Here is a 19650-nt window from a genome sequence, read left to right as displayed (position 1 = left end):
TTTGGAGATCTCTTGCGTTTGAAGGGTTGAGTGACATACCAGTTACTGCTCCAGTATATGCTGACGGGTCTGAGGATCACCGATTTTTTCAATCTCTTGTGGAAAAGGTTGAAAAATTAGATCCTTCAATGGTGCGTAGCATATCGATGTACATTCATGATCAGATAAATCCGGAACAGAGTGGCTTCAAAGAACCTGAGGTCAAAGACACTGTTAGGGGTAGACCAAAGGGAAATTCATCGACAAAACGAAATCCGAGTGCATGGGAGTACAGTCAACGAGGTCGAGCATGGTCATCAGGTTCGAGGAGTAGTCGTAGTCGAGGCCGTTCCTCATCCTCATCTGTGCATAACAGCCAGATGCCGGGTATATTTTATTCCATTAATATATATGTTGAAGTTAAAGTAAATATATTTTTATTGATGAATTTCATATATTCATATTTTCAGTCGGATTTGATGCGGATATCGCCGGTTACCACCATTTACATCGGGTTTAAGGTCTCATCGTACCATTTATTACTGGATTCCATGATGTTGTAGCAGATGATAACTGTGGATTTCGTGTTTTAGCCGATGTCATCACCTATAACCAATAGGAGTGGAAGCTGATGAGAGTGCTCATAGAGATTGAGATGCGGGCAAACCGTGATCTGTATGCGCCAGTGTACGGGAACGGATTTGATGCTGCCCTCACACGTATTAAATGGGCAGGAGCGGGTTGTGGTGAGTCCCACTGGATGGTGAGTCCGGATGACTTATATGCTGCTGCATCTGTATTGAACGCAGTAATATTCCTCTTTACTACACAACAGTTAGGATGTTGCACTATACTGCCGATGCGTTCGGACGATGGAAGACCACCAGAGCGAGAGATTGTGATTTGTCATTTGGGGAGTTATCATCACTACATACGTCTTTATTTACATCCTATGTTTCCAGTGCCGCCCATTGCCACCCAATGGCGTTTATATTGTCATCCGAGTGTTCGTCACTTGGAGAATCTATACGCTGAAAGGAGAGAGGCTTGGACTAGATTATATTAGTTTTATATGTTGTGATTAATAATATTTATTAATTAACTTATATTATTTTTACTGATTTTAGGACTAAATTGTATCGTATTTTTAGGCTTTAAGTACAATTCTGTAGTTACGGGTTTAACGGCCTATTTACGGGTTTAACGGCCTATTTACGGGGTTAAAAAGCTATTTTTTTGCCAATCCGACATGCGGGCGTGTGGCCATCACGCCTCACCGCGCGGTCGGGCGTACAGATATCACGCCTCACCGCGTGGTCGGACGTGATAGCCAACTGCCCGACCTTGCGGTGAGGCGTGGGGCTATCACGCCCTACCACACGGTGAGGCGTGATATCTGTACGCCCGACCGTGCGGTGAGGCGTGATGGCCACACGCCCGCATGTCGGATTGGCAAAAAAATATAAATTTCCCTCCCCAAAACCCATGAAATGGCATTTTCATCCTTTCACAGGGCTAGGGGTGGGAATTTGGGGCTGGGTTTAACAATACCCTTAAATTTCTACATATATTTATAGTAGCTTTATGTGTATCAATATATAATCGTTTTATTTTTCGATTTCGATTAACGATCAGTTTTTGAAATGAAAATCCATAGTCTAATCCATCAGTTATAAATAATTAATCTATTTTTCGGTTGGATTTTGGGGTCAGAAATCGATTTTTCGATTTTCACATTTGTTTTGTACCGCCGTTTTAACTGCCCCCAAAACTGAAACGGGCACCACCCTTCACCGAACCGTTAATACCGGCAAATTTCCCGCCACATTTTTCTACCTCTTAGTATCCGATCACCAGTTGTCTTCCACGCATGTCCATCCCTAAACGTTCGATTTCCTTCACTGCTCACGATTGGTTTCTCCAATCAATCTCCATTGCCTTCCTCGAACCAATTTCTAGGGTTTCTCTGTTCGATTTCGTTTTCATTTTGTCCAAAAAGGTTGGTTTGTGCCTACTTCGCTACATGTTCTAAAATTGTTGGAATTTCAAGATTTTGACCAATGCAAGCTTAAATTAATTTGCTCAGGATACATGTGTTATTTTCTGAACTGTTGTCGGTATTGTTAATTAAGGAGGTGCATGATCGTTTTCAAAAATGGCGAAAAAAGAGAAGGAAGAGGATAGAATTGAAAGGATCATTCGTGGTCTTCTTAGACTTCCTGAGAATCGAAGATGTATGAATTGCAACAGTCTTGTAAGATTTTCATTCTCTTTTCCGATTGTCATTTGCATGTTTTCATCGGAATTGTAAACATGATTTTCGTGGAAAATTAGTCTCCATTTTAATGCAAGCTTTGTGAGCTAGATGTATGTAGGATAGGATGCTTTACCGATCAATTGCATGCTTCTGGTTTGCTTTATCTTTGCATGATCAGTTACAATTTGAAGCTACTTCTGATCCCATTACATTGAATTCTGAATGCTGTTATTTCTTTTATACATGATTTCTTTCCAAGATGTGTACATGGGTTGCATATTCACTAGGTTGGAAAGTGCTAATTAGTGTAGGATTTTTCAGCTTCCTATTTATCATAATATCTTTTCATTCTGGCAGGGACCACAATACGTTTGCACAACTTTCTTGACGTTTGTTTGCACAAATTGTAGTGGAGTACAGTAAGTGTCAATATAATTGTTAATCTGCTATTCTTTATGAGAGTCCTTTAGCGTATCTAGTACCTCTCATGGTAGATGTGATTTACTATGTTATACTGGAAATCTATTTCATCATTAAATTTTCTGTTTTAAGTGACAATCTAACTTATTTTTTATAAGTCCAGTCGGGAGTTCACTCATAGAGTCAAATCAGTGTCCATGGCTAAATTTAGTGCAGAGGAAGTTAGTGCTCTTCAAGCTGGGGGGAATGAGGTATATTGAATCTGAACATTATAAAAATATCTATTTTGTCTTTAGAAATTTCTTTTCATGAACTAATATATTTTTATTTTATTTTTTAATAGAGAGCAAGACAATTATATTTTAAAGAATGGGATCCTCAGCGTAATTCTTATCCTGATGGCAGGTGGTTATGCATATGTTCATGTTAATATTAGAAAATATGTAAGCAAATGCCTTCTTATTCAAATTTTTGTCTGCAGTAATCTTCATAGGCTTCGGGATTTCATCAAACATGTATATGTGGATAGAAGGTACTCTGGTGAAAGAAGTCATGACAGGGTCTCAAGGCCAAGATTGGTAATACTAATCATGGTTTTAGCAAACACATTGTATTTGTTTTTGTTTAGTTTTCCTAACCTTATTTTGCTCTATTTTCCCTTTGAAATAGTTTTCATTTCGCTTTATCAATGACCGATTCAACAACTTAAGATCATGTTGCAGTCATACAAAATCTGCACGGTTTCTCCACCTAATATTTTTCCCATTTGCTAAAGGTTCTTGTGCTCTTAAACAGGGTGAGAGAGAGGAATCCTGTGACAGCAGGAAGGTTGGACCATATCGTGATGGATCTAGAAGTCCTAATTATGAAGACAGATATCAAAAGACTGAAAGATCTCGTCCGGGTGGAAGAAGCGAGGAAAGGATTGTAAAATATTATTATGATGAAAGAAGAAGTCCTCGTTATGCTCAAGATATTTCACGATCTGGAGGTTTGAAAAAAAGTCCTGTCCGCTTTGAAATTGTTGATGACAGAGTTCGAAGTGGCAGAGAAACTAGGCTTGGAAGCTTGCCACCTAACAGGCAAAAGACCTTGGATCAGTCTACCTATCCAGTGGTACGATCTATTAAAGATATTTTAGGGGAGAATGTTCCATCTCTGCAGATAGGTGAAAATTCTAAGACAAATAACAGGAACGATGCTGTTACTTCTGCTCAGAATCAGGTTCAAAAATATACAATAGAATTATTGAAAGTCATATTTTGTCATATAATCTTTGTTACACTGCAAATGAGTAACCTATGAGCTCATGTAAGGTCTCGCAGAAACCGGTGTTGCACAATCCATAAGATGAAATATCTCTTTCCTATATTATTATGGATTCTCTCTCCCTTTACATCTCAAGGACTTTTATTTTGAGACAGAATTAATAACTGCATCATCATGAAATTCCACGTGTTAACTTTTGTTATTGTTGTGGATTGAGTTCTTCTAATTCCCCCAGTGAATGTTTTGTTTGCTTGCTGAACTTTTGACCCATTAACCAGTCTTATTATTCAGGTCGATAATGAGAAAGCTTCATTAACCCATTAACCACTCTTATTATTGCAGATAATTGCATCTTACAGCAGCAAGGAATCTGCTGGTGTACAAGCAGTAGAAGAAAAAATTCCTCATTCATTGATTGATTTTAATACTGATTCTATTCCTTCTGATGCTGTGGTAGCATCACAAATACCGGAAGATCATCAAAGTGGAGGGAACTGCAATTCAAATCAATCTTCTGCAAAACAGGATGCACCACCTGCCCCAAAACCAAATACTTTGGAATTTTTGCTACTTGAATTATCAGTGCCCTCAGTTGAACCTTCTGGTAGTGTATCTGACATGTCAAACAATGGTAATCCTCCTCTAATTACATGTGGAGGCAACATGCTGACAACAAGTGGTGCTTCAGCAGCAATGCGTCTAGGGCAGTTGCTAACTTTACCAGATAATGCTGGTGTTTCTACAGATATACCTGGAGGCAATGTGCCCACTGGTGGTACTTCATCAGAAGTTCCTCTGGCGCAGTGGTTAACTTTACCAGATAATGCTGAAGTTTCTAAAAATATACCTGCAGGCATTGTGCCCTCAGGTTCATCTATGGGCCAGATGCTGTCATTACCCAGTAGTCTTGATGCTTCTGTAATTGTATCAGGAGGTAACATTGCTACTGGAAATGTCAGATTAGCTACACCCATGGGGCAAATTTCAACGCCATCAAGAAGTGCTGATGTTACTGGAGACAGTATGTCCATTGATGGTATGCCAGTAGCTTCTTCTGCAGAGCAAACATTACTCTTACTCGATACTGCAACTTCTTTAGCCTCTAGTAAGCCTGTTCAGCCTTCTAATGAAGGTGCTCCACAAACTGTAATTGATATTGACGGAGACTCCACTTGCAAGATTCCTAATGCACAGCCGGTTTCCTTCATGCAGCAACATCAGCTTTCTGCATTCCCTGCTGTAGTTGATAGATCTAGTGGACTACAGACTAGTACTACAAAAGTTGGAGCTCCAAATAACCAGGTCAGGTTTAACACTAGTTTTCAAGTTATATGGATTTTGTAAAAAAAATTAGAATGGATTTGCTCAAGAGTTTACCCACTTTATTCTGCACCAAGTATAACTTTTTACGAAATGGTGAATGACACCAAAGTTGGTTTTTGTTATCAGATTCAAGAGTTTACATATAAAAGTTACTCCTAGGTTAATGACCCTCCCATATTGCAAGACAAAGGAGTTCCAACCCCCTGTAAAGATAAACTCACTTCAGCTTCTTAGGCTTTAGAAAGCCACTTTCATATTATTTTTGATGTAGTGAGTTAGCCTCGAATTGCAATAACTTCCTTCACACGCTTATAGTTCCTTGAATTTTCTCCAATGCTTATTTCTGCTCGTTCTTTTTGTGCACATTTTGCCTCTTTTGTCCTTGTCGTTTCTTTTCTTTTTTAATATATATTTCTTTTTCCTTCTTTGGATACCACTTTTAAACTCTTCTTTAAGGTCAATGCTGTTATGATTTGTCTTTAAGCATGAGCATCTACAAGAGACTCCTTTATTCAATTTTGAGGAGTTTGGGTTAAAAACCAACTCCAAGGGACTCTTAGTCACTCAAATCACTAAGAGTCTGTCTTCCCTCTCTATTATTGAGGAGCCTCTCTCCACTCCTAGTCTCTCTTTATTTCATTTTTTATTAATAATTTATTATTGTGGAGTGTTTCTCCTCTCATTATTGGTAGTAAATATAACAATACATAATAATTTTAATGATAAAAAAATAAGGAGTGAGTTCGAGAAGCATTGTTGGAGATGACATGTATTTTAACACTCTTAAATGGCTAAGAGTCAATTGTTTATATTATTTGTAGAGAGCGGACTAAGAGCCTCTTGGAGATGCTCTAAGAGCCTCATGTCCATACTTTTAGTTGCTTAGAATTCTGCTCATGAACTATATATAAGGTTTTCTTGTTTCACTTGAATTTGACTTCAGTCTAGCTAGACTATAGATGAGTTAGTCCAGTCTGTTAGGTAGCTAATATATAGTTGGAGCTCTGAAGCTATTGGACCAGGCTGGTTAGACTTTAAAGACCCAATCCATGCACTGTTTGAGAGAGAGTTTCGTCAAGGAACCATTTGAACCAAAAAGTTAAGTTGATAGTTAAGGCCCAATAATAGTTTTTTATATTAGTATCTGGCAAGTTTGGTCCATTTCTTTGTTGATTTTGTCTTGAAAAAGTGAGTTTCAGTGTTGTTGGGCCTTGAGTGTTACAAAGATGGCGAAGTCTGATTTCTTCTTTGTTTTTGACAAGGGACTTGTATTTTTGCTATTTACTTCTATGTCCATGTTTTGCCTCCTTTGCGTCTGTTCTTTTTCTTATCATTTTGTTCTTTGGGTTCTCTCCAACACTCTGTAGCATGTGAACTAGATTTGTTCATTCACGTTACAGGCTACGGGTGGCAATTGAGGTTGTCGTTTCATAATCGTGTTATGTTAGCACTTTTCCATATGATTTTATATGATATAAATATAACACAAATGATAATTTGTGTCACTCAAACGTTCCATGTCATTTGGATTGTTTTGTAAATTTGCAATTCGCAACTTGCAACTTCTTTACTCGATAACGTATGGTATATATCCTCTGATAATATTGCAGCTGACAATAGTTTTACCCTTTGTGCTTTTTGTACAAATTTGCAGCTCTGGACTTCATTGAATATGCCTAATCCTCAAGGACCTAGTGCCTCTGCTGAACTCCCCTCTCAGGTTGTCACAATATTTCAAGACTCCAATTCTGTAATCAATAGCCAGCATCTTCCAGGGGAAACAAAGTCAAGCGAAAGAAAGGAACTTCCTGTGGTAATAGTGTTGCCTCACATTGATTTAGATATCTCTCCTAATATTGAGTCCGGTAGTATTTTATCACTGCAGGACCTTTTTGCAGCAAGTTATTCCCCAGTATCTGGGTCAATTCCAGGTTGGCGAAATACGCTGCCTTATGGCACGGGATACAGTATGCAATATCATCCTAATGCAGTGGTATTATATTAATAAGAGAGATCAATTGGATAAATTTTCGATTGCGTCCCCAAAGGAATGGTAAATTGATTTATTTTTAATATTGGCTTTTGTGACAGCCCGTGCCACAATATTCTAACCAAGCAAAATCAAGCAACCCATTTGATATTCACAATGAAGCCACTTCGATACAAGTCTCACCGGTATAATAACTCAATATTGTGATAAATATTTACTTGCAGATTTCTTCTTCGTCTTGCTTTGTCCTAAGTTATCTTTGTTAAGCTTTTGTGCACATATGACTTTTGTTTTCTGTTTCTGCAGTTTGCTAAGAATTTTTACTCCCATCACAAAAAGATAGTCTACTATCATCATCACAACAAAACTATTTGTGCCAAAAGAACCACTAAACTTCAATTATATTTTACAAAAATCAAATTTGACCAATGTCATGGAACCAATTGAACTAAAAACTCAAGCCGATAGTTAAGGCCCAATCATAGATCTTATATTAATCTCTTATACAACCCCACACGCAAATACCCCTTGGACTTGCAACGTGCACAACACAGACCCAACCCACCATGTGTTTTTAATTCCACAAATTGATGAGGTTTCCAGAACTCGAACCCTAGACCGTTTGATCCAAGAGGCTCTAATACCATGTCATGGAACCGATTGAACTAAAAGCTCGAGCTGATAGTTAAGGCCCAATCATAGACCTTATATTAATGTCAGACAACCAACTCCAACTAATTTCTTACATTGCTGATGTTAAAGTTCAAATTTGAGCTAATATAAAGTATTTATGTTTATTAGGACAACAAGTCAGCAATCCGACAATAAATTGGCCGTAATTAGTTTTTAGAGAATCTAACTAAAATCCAGGGTTCATTTTGGCATGAATTGGAATTTGGTAGCCATGATGAAACTACCCTAGAAGTTGGAGACAAACATTGCTTTTAACCCCCAATATGCCTCATCTAATATGATTATTTTCAGTACATATGGACTACCTTCACTTAAACTGTATGCGAAATAAAATAATGCAAGGGTATACTAGGAGAAATTACATATTCAAGATTTACTTTCTCAATAACTTAGATTTTATTTTCTTAGCACTTGCGAAAATAGAAACTGGATTGTTTTCTGGAGAAATCTCTATAAATCGCAATTTGGTTATTATCTTTTACATTTCCTCAGTATCCTAGCAAAATCTATTAATGTTATATTCTTAAAAATTCTACTTTTCCCTGAATATTTTGCATTTGATATTTTATTGACTTTAGAATTTGGTTCTTGAGGGAGGGACAACCTGTGGAGTCAAAAGCAATATGCTTGCAATACACGTGTAATTATATATCTATCTTAAATTTTGCGTGTGGATGTTGCAAGATTGGATAAACCATTATTGTGCTATCTTGTACTTTAATTGGAGAGATGATGCTAGTTTCTTTGAATTACGTACCTGTAACTGACACCATTTTGTGTGTGTTTGTATGTAATTACTATGGGTACCTTTTCTTGTTTGGTATTCTTGTGATGCTATTCTTTTTTTCCTCATCTCTTTTCAAAATTTAGATCTTAATAAAGTTAATCTCAAAGGTATATACTATTACTGTTGTGCAGTTTCCATCTATGGGAAATATGCAAGCAGCATTTCCTAATATGTCAGCTTCCAGGGCCTTGTTGCCTACTTCTAGCATTGACACAAATCCTTCAGGGTTAATGGCAACCCAAGGGCCATATTCTTATGCGTCTGCCATCCCTCTACAGACTTCTCCTTTTGCATCAGTGTCTCCTTCCGGTAAAAAACTTATTTTCACATTTTCAATGTTGACGAAAAAAACCATCCTTTTACTGAACTTTGGGTTTTACCATGTCAGATACATACATGGGGCAACAACTACAGATGAATATGCCACCTTTCAGGTAACATTCTTTGTCCTAAATATATTGCTTGCTCAAAGTAATTCTTTTCATTATTGATGGCCACAGAGAAAGAGGATTAAAAGCACATTGCTGAACTTTAGATATTATTTTACTACTTCCACGAAAAAGTTATATTGTGCTGAAAACTCAATATAATTCAATTCAAGTGTTGAAAATCACAAAATGGACCCTTTTTGGCCGAGGGGCATTGTAAGATAACATGTCGTTCATTTCATCCATAATGGGGAAAGTTGGGATTGGAGGAGAGTGAATTTATTTTAGTGGCTGACATGGAAACTATGGTGTCGATGACGTAGCTTTAGTAAAAGTATATATGGGTGTCCTCTTGACCGAATAAGTCAGTTTATAATTTTATTGACACTTAAACTGAAATAAGTTAAATGATTGTCGATGCTCTGAAGACTGACGAACGTTACTAGATTCCACAATTATTAATTAAGACTTATATTGATGATTGAGAATTTTTTGTCTCCACAAGTGGAACGCCACTGAGTTGAACCACCAAATTTACAAAATAGAGAGAAAAATTAGAAGTTCACCAAGGTTTGTTTGATTGAGTAAATTGCAACGGTAATCTATGAATCTTTCATATAGTTACAGAAAAGTCACAAAATTCAATTTAGATCGCAAATTATATCCATTTTGTTCTGAAGAGTCAGTTTAACAATATTTCGGTTATAAGGAGTAGTGTTGATGGTTCTCATTGTAAGAGATTCCTTTTTACATGAGAAGTTCATGGTTGGAGTCTTATCGAATTTAAGCTTCTAATTTGATATGATGGCAGGGCACAAGGACATAGTGTCGGGTTTGGCAGCAATGGTGTATTTGGGTCAGTAAACATGAGTGAGCAATCCCCAAGAGGATACCAACTACCCTCTCCTCCACATTCAGCCGGGGGAAACCCTTTCGGATAGCAAGTCTTTGGAGCACACATGTTTGTTGAACACCAAAGGAAGCACAGCTGAGTTGAATGAGGTATTATTGTAATGTCTTGTATAAGGACCATTGTGACATACAAAACAAAAGCAAAGCCGGATGAAGATATTATACTCATAATAATGGAAGACATAGTTGTAGACCTTTCATTGTCCATAATATATAGTTATAATTCTTCATTCATACACACACTATAGCTTAGCTGCCCATCGTTTACAAGGACGTATGTTATTCAAAGATTAGCCTTTTTCAGCCTTCAAAACGTCCTTTCTATCGCATACCTGTTCCCATATTTGAATGTTTTAATAATTTTCCCTTTGTTAGGTTTCGTCACATGTACTGCCAGGTGGTGTTTGTTAAAATGATAACATAAGTTACTTAATACATCTCTAGCTTCTTATACTTGTCAAAAAAAATAAAAAATCAATTATCTCTTCTGCATTAAACTTGTTTAAAGTGATTTATTACTTTCTAAAATCCACGTGACAGAATAAGGAGAGATTTTTAAAAAGTTAAGTGTGTACGGTTTAATAAGTTCAATCCACTTTAAGAAAGCCCAGGGGCTAACATGTATCTTTTAAGAAGTCAATTGATAATTTTAAGCAATTTAGAGGGTAAATAGAATTGACTTTATTAGATAACTACATGGAGCTCAAAATGTATTAAGCCGCTAAAGCACTGTTACTCATCTAATCCATCCACAATGTTGATCTTTGTCGCCTTATCTATTTGATAATGTTTGCCTTATGATCTATTTAAAATTTTGATATTTGCTTTCTAACCTGTTATTTAGAAACATTTATCTTCATGACCTATCAAAATTAGTGAAATCTCAAACAATATCGATGATAACAGTTTTGCTAAATTTTTAATAGTTTCGTTAATAGTTCATGGTTGAGATTTCTATTAGATAGGTTAAGTTTTTATTGATATTGTCACTTGTATTTTCAAACACATTAAGCCCTATTAGACATGATGGTCATGTGAATAATTTGAAATCGGTTCGATATTAGTAAAACTATTAGGATATCATTGTTCCTTAAAAGTGAAATAGTTAAGAAATTATCTGGCATGACAGTCTATATGTCAATTGAAGTGTTAAAACAGTGATATGCTGGACAAATTGTCCAAGACTGACTTAATATATTAAAAAATAATTGATCAAAGCTAATATCCTAACGTGTAAAAATTAATTGATCATTGACTTAATATATCCATTTAAAAAATCAGTAAAAATTATATTAAAGAGGGATTTAAATATGCATTTTTTCTTTATAAAAAAAGATGGCTTAATGCTTCTCCAGCCACCTTAACTTGTCCAAATTGGTCATTTTACCCCTCCAACTCTTCGAATGTCCTATTTACCCCCTTAATTCCATAAAAATAGTATTTCTCACCTCTTAACTTGTCCAAATTTATCATTTTACCCCTTCTCAACTCATCGAATATCCTATTTACTCCCTTAACTCCATAAAAGTGGTATTTTCACCACTTATGATCCTATTTACCCTCTTAACTCCATAAAAATTGTATTTCTTATCCCTTTATATTAGTCAAAAAAGTTGAAAAGAGAGAGAACGAATAAAAAATACAAATAACAAGTACATTAATATAAACAAGTTAAATACATTATATGTAGGGATAATGTACCAAAATATGCCTATGATTTTTGGGGAAGTATCAATTTAGGTTCCACTTACAAAATAACATAAATATAGGTTTAACGTTTAAAAAAAGTTACCAATTTAGGCTACAATAACGGATTGTAAGGGGTGAAAAATACCATTTTTATGGAGTTAATGGGGTAAATAGAACATTTATGAGTTGAGGGAATAAATGGACAAGTTGAGGGGGTGAGAAATACCATTTTTATGGAGTTAGGGGGATAAATAGGACATTTGATGAGTTAATGGGGTAAAATGACCAATTTGGACAAGTTAAAGGGGCTAGGAAAGTATTAGACCAAAAAAATGATCAAAATTTTCTTAAAATGAATCCTATTTAAACTTTAAATTGATGGTCGAATTGTTTACAAATAAATTTTCACCATTGCGTTGAATTTCAAAACATGATATAAAAACCACTGAATATTACATTAAACTACACTCATTGCATTATTACCATTGACCTATTGTTTTTTACTTTTGACTCTATCTTCAACAACATGTTAACTTGGGTATCTTGCCTTCCCTATTTTAACTGGGGCTGTAAATGAATAGAGTCGCTCATGAGCGGCCCGGTGATCGGCTCGATAAAAGCTCGGTTCGACTCGACTCAATTTGTTAACGAGCCGCATGTGAACATGATTTACTGGCTCGGTTCGTAAACGAGCCAAGCTTGAGCAGACCAAAGCTCGGCTCGGAAGCTCGCGAACAGGTTCGATTAAAACATTTATGAACAAATTTTAATTTTGTAGAAAACTATATAGTTTTGTGTTAGTTCACAAATATCTAAACTTAATATTATTTCATTTGCTATTAGATAAGTTCGTTCACAAACATAATAAATGAGTAATAGACGAACTATTTGTAAGCATCTTGTTTATTTATTCACGAACTTGGCTTGTGAGCTTGTTTATGTACACAATTAAAGAGTTATTTGCGAGCAAACTTCACAAATATAATTAACAATTTACTCACAAACAATTCATGGGTAGATAATTTTCTTAATGAACCAAGTTCAAAAGAGGATTTTGGACTCGAAACAAGCTCGAAGCTCGGCTCAAGCTCGTTGAGCAAGTCAAAGCTCGGCTCGGGCTTGGCTCATTAATTTTATAGCAAGCTCGGCTCGGGCTCGAGCTCGTTAATTTTTATAGTGAACTGAGCTTAGGTCAAAGCTCGGCTCGGCCTGGCTCGATTACAACCCTAATTTTAACCATCTTTCATTATATAAGCTATTTCTTTCATCTATTTGTCTCACATCATTTAAACGACATCAGAATTCTCTAATATACATAAAGAAAATCCTGCTGCCCCAAGAATATATACAAGATTTAATCAGGTGGGGCCAAAAATAGGGAAAATTACAAAATATTTAACTCATTTACTCAACCTACTACATATCTAGACTGTTTTTGTGTGACTTTCCCATAATACCCCTAACCTTTCCTTTCCCCCCTTCTCCTTAGTGGTTACGCGAACGGTTGGTTGCTCTTCCATTAATGATTCCCAGACTTTTGATCTTCATATCTTCCTTTAAATTGCACGAAATTTGCACCATTTCTCCAAATCACCATGTATTTCTCTTCTTCATCTCTTCATCTCTTGATTCTTCATCTTCCTAATCCTAGAAAACGAAGTCATGGTTCTTCATCTTCCTGCTTGTTCCTTGGTTTCTTTCTTCTTGTTACCATCAAAGAAATGGTTATTCTACGTTATTTCCATCATTTTTCTCATTTTATCATATTTTTATTGTCGCGTTTAAGGGTGAAAGGCGCGAAAAATGTAAGTATCTACTGTTTTCTCTGCGTTTTTTCATAAAATCATTTCGCGTAGTCGATGATTTCGCGAAGATCTGCGATGAGAAAGAACTTGAAATGTGACGATCTACTTAGCGAATCAATTACTTCGCGAAGTCTGTGAGTAGAAAAGTTCATGACTTCACTCGCAGACTTCGTGAAAGCATTGATATGCGACGTAGATCGTCACGTTTCAGACCTCACAGACTTCACGAAAGTATCGATTTGCTAAGTAAAATCATCCTCTTCCCTGCATATTTACATTCGCATGCTTCGCTAATCCTCATTTCACGAAGCCAAATCGTCATTTTTCCTGCCTAACACGATTAATTTTTTCTGAAGGTAGTTGAATACGTAACATCCCTTTCTGGAAGACGGCGTACTGGTCTGCAGGGGAGATGACTTTCCTTCCTGTATAGGGATTAACTTCCCTCAAGATTGGCACATTTACTTTAAAATGATTCGTTAGGAGAGATTGTGTCAATCTTGATTTGCACCATGGGAAACGTCCATCCCAAAAAGTCTGGACTTCCATTTATCATCCCAAAAAGCCTGGACTTCATGTAAAGAGAGAAATTTCCATCTAGATTCGTCATGTTCACTTTGAAGTGATTTGTTAGGAGTTTATTGTGGCAATCTTGTTGTAAATTTTGATAATGTTATGATTTTAATGTTAGAATCTATTGTTGTTTGACATTTTTTTGTTATATACCACTTAGCGAATTTTGTCAAAAACATAACCAGGTTTCGCATATGCTAATTAAAATCATCAATAAACCAAACATTAGCTTCGCAGGCTTCGCATATGCTAAAATCTGCGAAGTCAGACGGGAGGGAGATAGACGCGGTGTAAAATTATAAACATATTGAGGGTATTTTAGGAATGTTACACAAAAACAGTCTAGATATGTAGTATGTTGAGTAAATTGGTTAAACATGTAAAGGAATCTTCCATTTGACCGTAATTTTCCCGCCAAAAATACTAAAGCACAATCTTAATTGTCACATGCTTATGCTTGTTTGTTTTGAGGGATTGATATCGTCAGCCTTGTTTCTTCTCTGCAGGGAAAAATTGAAAATTCAGTATTACCTTTCTTTATATTTTTCACTTCCAGTGGTATAGGAATAGGAATATGACAAAAGCTTTCGGTCAGAGAAAAAAAAGATACGGAGTCATCATATTTCCACTCTTGGTTGGACATCTGTATTTTTGCCTAAATTTAGTCCATGTATATGTGTTGTTTTCTTTCCAAACCAACCCAACCCAACCCAACCCAACCCACTGCTTCTTTACTAGAACCCATACCCATGACGAGAATTATCTCACTGGCCCCACAAACACATCTCCCAATGCATTTGGAACCTCACCCGAGGAATACTTCTACTACACATCTGGACCTGGGCATGGGCCGGTGAGTCCGTCCGTCCGGCCCGCCTAGGCCCAGGCCCATTTAGTCAGATCTGGACACATAAAAATGTATTTAGGTCCGACCCGCCCAAACCCGTATAAACCCGTTAAAAACTGGAACGGCTTAGGCTTTACGTATTTTATATCGGGCCGGTCCGATATAATATATATACTGTTTTATAAATTTATATTATATTATATAATTATATAAATATTAGTTATAATTTATAATATAATTTTATAAACAAAAAATATTTCTATGCTTAACCTAATCTCCTCATCTCCTCTCCATCCAAAAACGTCGCACATCACACAAACATAGAGAGAATCGCCTCCTTCAGGAACTCAGGTATTTTCACGCCACAGCCTTCAGGAACCATCCTTCATCGCCGTCCTTCACCGCCGCAACTTCACGCCGCAGGTTTGTTTTCGCCTATCTATTTCTCGTTTTCGTTTTCTATTGCTGTTTGATTTTGATCCTATTTCTTTTTTAGCAGTGTCCATTTTGATACCCATTTTGATTTTGATTTCGTTTTCTAGTAGCTCTTTGATTTTGATACTGATTTTGATTTTGATTTTTGAATTTAATTATATACTTTTTTTAAATATACAGATGGGCTTAGGCGGGCGGGCTTGGGATTTATATCTCAGGCCCGAGCCCGAGCCCGATTAAATTCCTGCGGGCTGGGCTGGGCTGGGCTGGGCTTGGGCTCATCAGCTTTGTTAAAAGCCCGACATGTCCGGCCTGAGCCCAGCCCGGCCCATGCCCAGGTCTATACACACCCGGAGGGATACAGACTCCACTAATGCTACTTTTAGGATAATTAAATACTCCCTTCTCCTAATCATTCCTCTTTGGGTAAATAATTTATGAGCCCATGTCTTTTTACCTAATACACTGTTAAGTCTTTTTATTTTGAAAAACATGTAATAAGGTCTCTATCTTTTGTTAATATTAACCATTTGATCATTCTGTCTAGTTTCTTAGATTTTTAACCGAACATATCTTAGCTTTCAAAACAGTTATTTTAGATATAAAATGGTCATGTTACTTTGTAGTTTTCTATCTGTCTGTTTATATCAAATATAATGGTTAAAAATCTAAAAAAAATAAATAAACAGAATGACCAAATGGTTAATATTGACAAAAAAGAAGGATCTTATAATGTGTGTCTAAGTGGTATGATGGGGAAACTTGGATTCGCTGAGCAATGGATCAATTTGGTAATGCAGTGTGTCACACAGGTCCGATATCACATAGTACAAGGGAATCATCAGATTGGACCAATTCAGCCACAGAGGGGTTTGAGGCAGGGGGGTCCTCTCTCTCCATATCTTTTCCTTCTTTGTGCGGAAGGCCTATCTGCATATCTATCATCACTTGAAAGCATGGGAATTATGCATGGTTGCAAGATTGCTAGACAAGCCCCTCCTATCTCCCATCTCTTTTTTTGCAGATGTCAGTTACTTATTTTTCAGGGCATCTGCATCTGAATGTGAAGCAATCAAGGAAGGCCTATTGAAATATGAAAGGGCATCAGGACAGAAGATAAACTTTGAAAAATCATCCATCTCCTTCGGTAAAAATTGCTCATCAGAAAGGTGCACAACGCTATCTGCTATTCTTGGTATCGATATGATATCTGTTCCTAACAAATATTTGGGCCTTCCTTCTATCATAGGGCGCAACAAAACCCAAGTCTTCTCATATATGGAAGAAATTTTTTCCAAAAGACTACATGGTTGGAAAACTAGATTTCTCTCTAGGCTGGGAAAGAGGTTCTGTTGAAGTCAGTGTTACAGGCTTTGCCTACCTATGTTATGGGTATTTTTCTTCTTCCCCAACTCTTATGCTCTGATCTGGAGAGGATGATGAACTCTTTTTGGTGGGGTACTAATGGTCAAAGTCGTCAAGGGGTGCACTGGCAGTCGTGGGATAGATTATGTGTACCGAAGAAATATGGTGGAATGGGATTCCGCAAGTTACATCAGTTCAATTTGGCTCTCCTTGCAAAGCAGTGTTGGCGATCACTACAAGAAATTTGGACTTTCATGACGCACAATAATTGTCATGAAAATATCATTTTTCGTCACAATACATAAAAGGTGACGAAAATTTGTCGTCACAACGATCGTCATGGTAGGAGCGTGGTATTATGTATATATGACAAAAATTTCTTTTGTCGTCAATGATTTACTCTTATATGACAAAAAAAACATGTGTGACTATACTGTTTTGTTTTCGTGATGCTTATTTTGTCACTATTATTGTAAATATTTTGTCATTTAAGACTTCATTTCGTCATGAAAAGTAAACATTTAGGTGACGATATTCAAATTTTGTCATCTATAATCATAGCTATAGTAACAAATACTAATATAAGATTGAAATTATAGGATTTTAGTGACGTTGTAATTGACACACGTTTTGTGACATAAGATTAATATCCGTCATGAAATGTAAAGTTAAAGTGACAAAATGCATATTTTGTTATCAAAATTTATAATTAAGCTAACGAATCTATAACTCAAACCGAAATTTTAAATTTTTTTATCACACTATAATTATCATATTTATTGGCACTTTAACATTTAATTTGTCATTAAAGCATATTAATTAGTGACGGTTATCTTGTCATTAAGGTACACCTTTATTAAAGATAGAAATGGTCATAAAAAATTATTGTATAATAACATAAATTTTGTTGTCATTTATTCAATATATTGTCATTACAATGCATCATTAAACAAATAATTTCTTGACAATAGATTGTCCCTAAAAACACGTAGAGAGGATAAATGCAGCGCACAAAAAGTTTGCAAATGTAATTTCCATATATAATATTCACTTGTGAGGTAAATCATAACTGATGAAAATTAGTAAATTGGTATTAATAGTAATAAAAAAGAAAAATAGAAGCATGATCTTCTGCACTTTGCGCTTGGGTTGAGCCGCTTGCCTAGATAACACATCCTTCAAGGAACGGAGTTGTGAATCGCTCATGCTTTGCTTTGCCTCACTTGGGAGCCCCGGTGACAAATGCTATAAAAACAAATGCAAAATGTAATTTGGAACAATAATGAAAACTAGAAAACATAATCAGAAAAAAAAACTAAGCATTTGAACCATGAACACTATGAAGCATCCCTCAAATCTTCATGTCCAGTTTTAAATGTAAGCATTCCTGGTACACTCTGAAATCAAATAACAGCAAAAATTAGCAATCTCTCAACCTCATATGGTAATGACAAAAATTGCAATCTCTCAACCTAATAAGATAATGAAAGGCGATTGCAACAGAAAACTTGGGTAGGACTATGAATGCTTCACTTCCAGTCCAAATCAATCTAGAATATCACTTCTATTTGCATCTTCAATTGTAAAAAATTCAGATATAAATGTAAAATTTTACTACAACATCTTGTATGTAAATATCAACAAGAAATGTACAAATTTCATCTGAAGCGCATATAATTCTTGGAGATACTCGGGAAGGAAGATATTAAGCCTAGTATAGACAAGCCCCGTCCTATTTTGAAAAAAGTTGGCCCTTACTGGGCAAAAATCCTCTCGAGCTCAATTGGTCAATTTTGCTTGTGTTGATCGGACATCCATTTCCAATTGTCGAACACTAGTTTCAAACAAAATGAACCTAGTCCAGTTAGAATATCAAAATTCCTTTCAACACCTAAATAGCAAATTTTCAAATTTAGTTTTGATGAGATTCATATGAATAAGCAGAGAGAGAGCAACCTTGATAGGCCTGGACCCGTAATTACTGGCAAGAAGCTCGGAGCTGTTCACGGAGGAATTGGCAGCACAAGCCATGGTCCTCCATTCAATCCCCTCATACCTCTCACTTTTGCTCTTGTACACCGGCGGCTTTAAACGCGGCCCTGGCGACCGAAAATATCAAAATAGAGAGGGGAGTGTAATGCGATTGAAAACTTAGAAAAGAGAATGGAGTGGTTATTGATGGATCATTCTCTGAAGATGGTGGCAGCATGGTTGAAATCGTTGCCATCGTGAGAGAGGTGGGCAATAGATCAGAGAAACGTGATAACCCTAAAGAAGAACAAAAAGGAGTTTATTATTAAATATAAAAAGTAAAATCAGTTTTTATAAATAAAGAATTGAATATATATGTATATAATGTAGATATATTAAAAATAAAATATGAATCTCAAAAATAAAAACAAGTAATTAAATTTAAGGGATAAGACCTCTAATGTTTACCGTCATGAGAAATTTTATCCTTAAAGTCTAAAATGTATGATGCGATTTTACCTTTAAAATCTGATAACTAAGAGCAATTTTACCCTTAACGTTGGTAGCCAAAAATAATTTTACCCCTGACGTTGGCAAGTTTAGGTCAATTTCAGACATATTATAGATACTTTGTTCTTTATTCAGTACCAATTGCATATCAGTTGTTTCTAAAATATAAAAAAAAGATTCCATATTTTTTGTGATTTAATAATAGAATTGGAGATTAATATTTATAAATTCAGCGAATTTTTTTATTTTGTCCGGCTCATAAAAATATAGTATATTTTTTTAATTTCTTTCACGTCTAATCACAAGTTTATGAACTACTACTAATGAATGATAAAATGACGCACACCTGAAGTGTAGATGGCAAAATTAATGACCGAAAAGAGAGTTTGGTGAATTA

General features: G+C 36.0%; 1 protein-coding gene and 1 long non-coding RNA gene across 5 annotated transcripts; one reads left to right on the top strand and one right to left on the bottom strand.

Moving 5' to 3' along the window:
* The first annotated feature begins 1700 nt into the window (after window positions 1-1700).
* LOC136203979 (flocculation protein FLO11-like) lies at window positions 1701-10451 on the top strand. Of its 4 annotated transcripts, none has more exons than XM_065995185.1 (14): window positions 1701-1978; window positions 2112-2213; window positions 2594-2655; window positions 2820-2907; window positions 3000-3061; window positions 3138-3234; window positions 3452-3880; window positions 4268-5227; window positions 6903-7061; window positions 7134-7241; window positions 7340-7423; window positions 8850-9027; window positions 9107-9152; window positions 9958-10450. In XM_065995185.1, exons 1-14 carry the CDS (start codon window positions 1850-1852, stop codon window positions 10085-10087), a joined length of 2634 nt encoding a protein of 877 aa, XP_065851257.1. In that variant the 5' UTR covers window positions 1701-1849; the 3' UTR covers window positions 10088-10450. The 4 variants fall into 4 exon arrangements, with proteins under 4 accessions (XP_065851257.1, XP_065851258.1, XP_065851259.1 ...); XM_065995187.1 differs by having other exon boundaries at window positions 1839-1978; window positions 2112-2233; window positions 9958-10448; XM_065995188.1 differs by having other exon boundaries at window positions 1842-1978; window positions 2066-2233; window positions 9958-10449.
* Window positions 10452-17665: 7214 nt separating this feature from the next.
* LOC136203358 (uncharacterized) lies at window positions 17666-19040 on the bottom strand. Its single transcript, XR_010674802.1, has 2 exons — window positions 18729-19040; window positions 17666-18169 (listed from the first exon to the last, which is right to left on the bottom strand). It is a non-coding gene; the product is annotated as an uncharacterized lncRNA (long non-coding RNA).
* Between the last annotated feature and the right edge of the window lie 610 nt (window positions 19041-19650).

The sequence above is a fragment of the Euphorbia lathyris genome, chromosome 8, assembly GCF_963576675.1.
Source record: "Euphorbia lathyris chromosome 8, ddEupLath1.1, whole genome shotgun sequence".
Lineage (NCBI taxonomy): Eukaryota > Viridiplantae > Streptophyta > Magnoliopsida > Malpighiales > Euphorbiaceae > Euphorbia > Euphorbia lathyris.
Note: the sequence above shows the minus strand (reverse complement) of the source record. Positions and strands in the feature narration are given on the sequence as shown.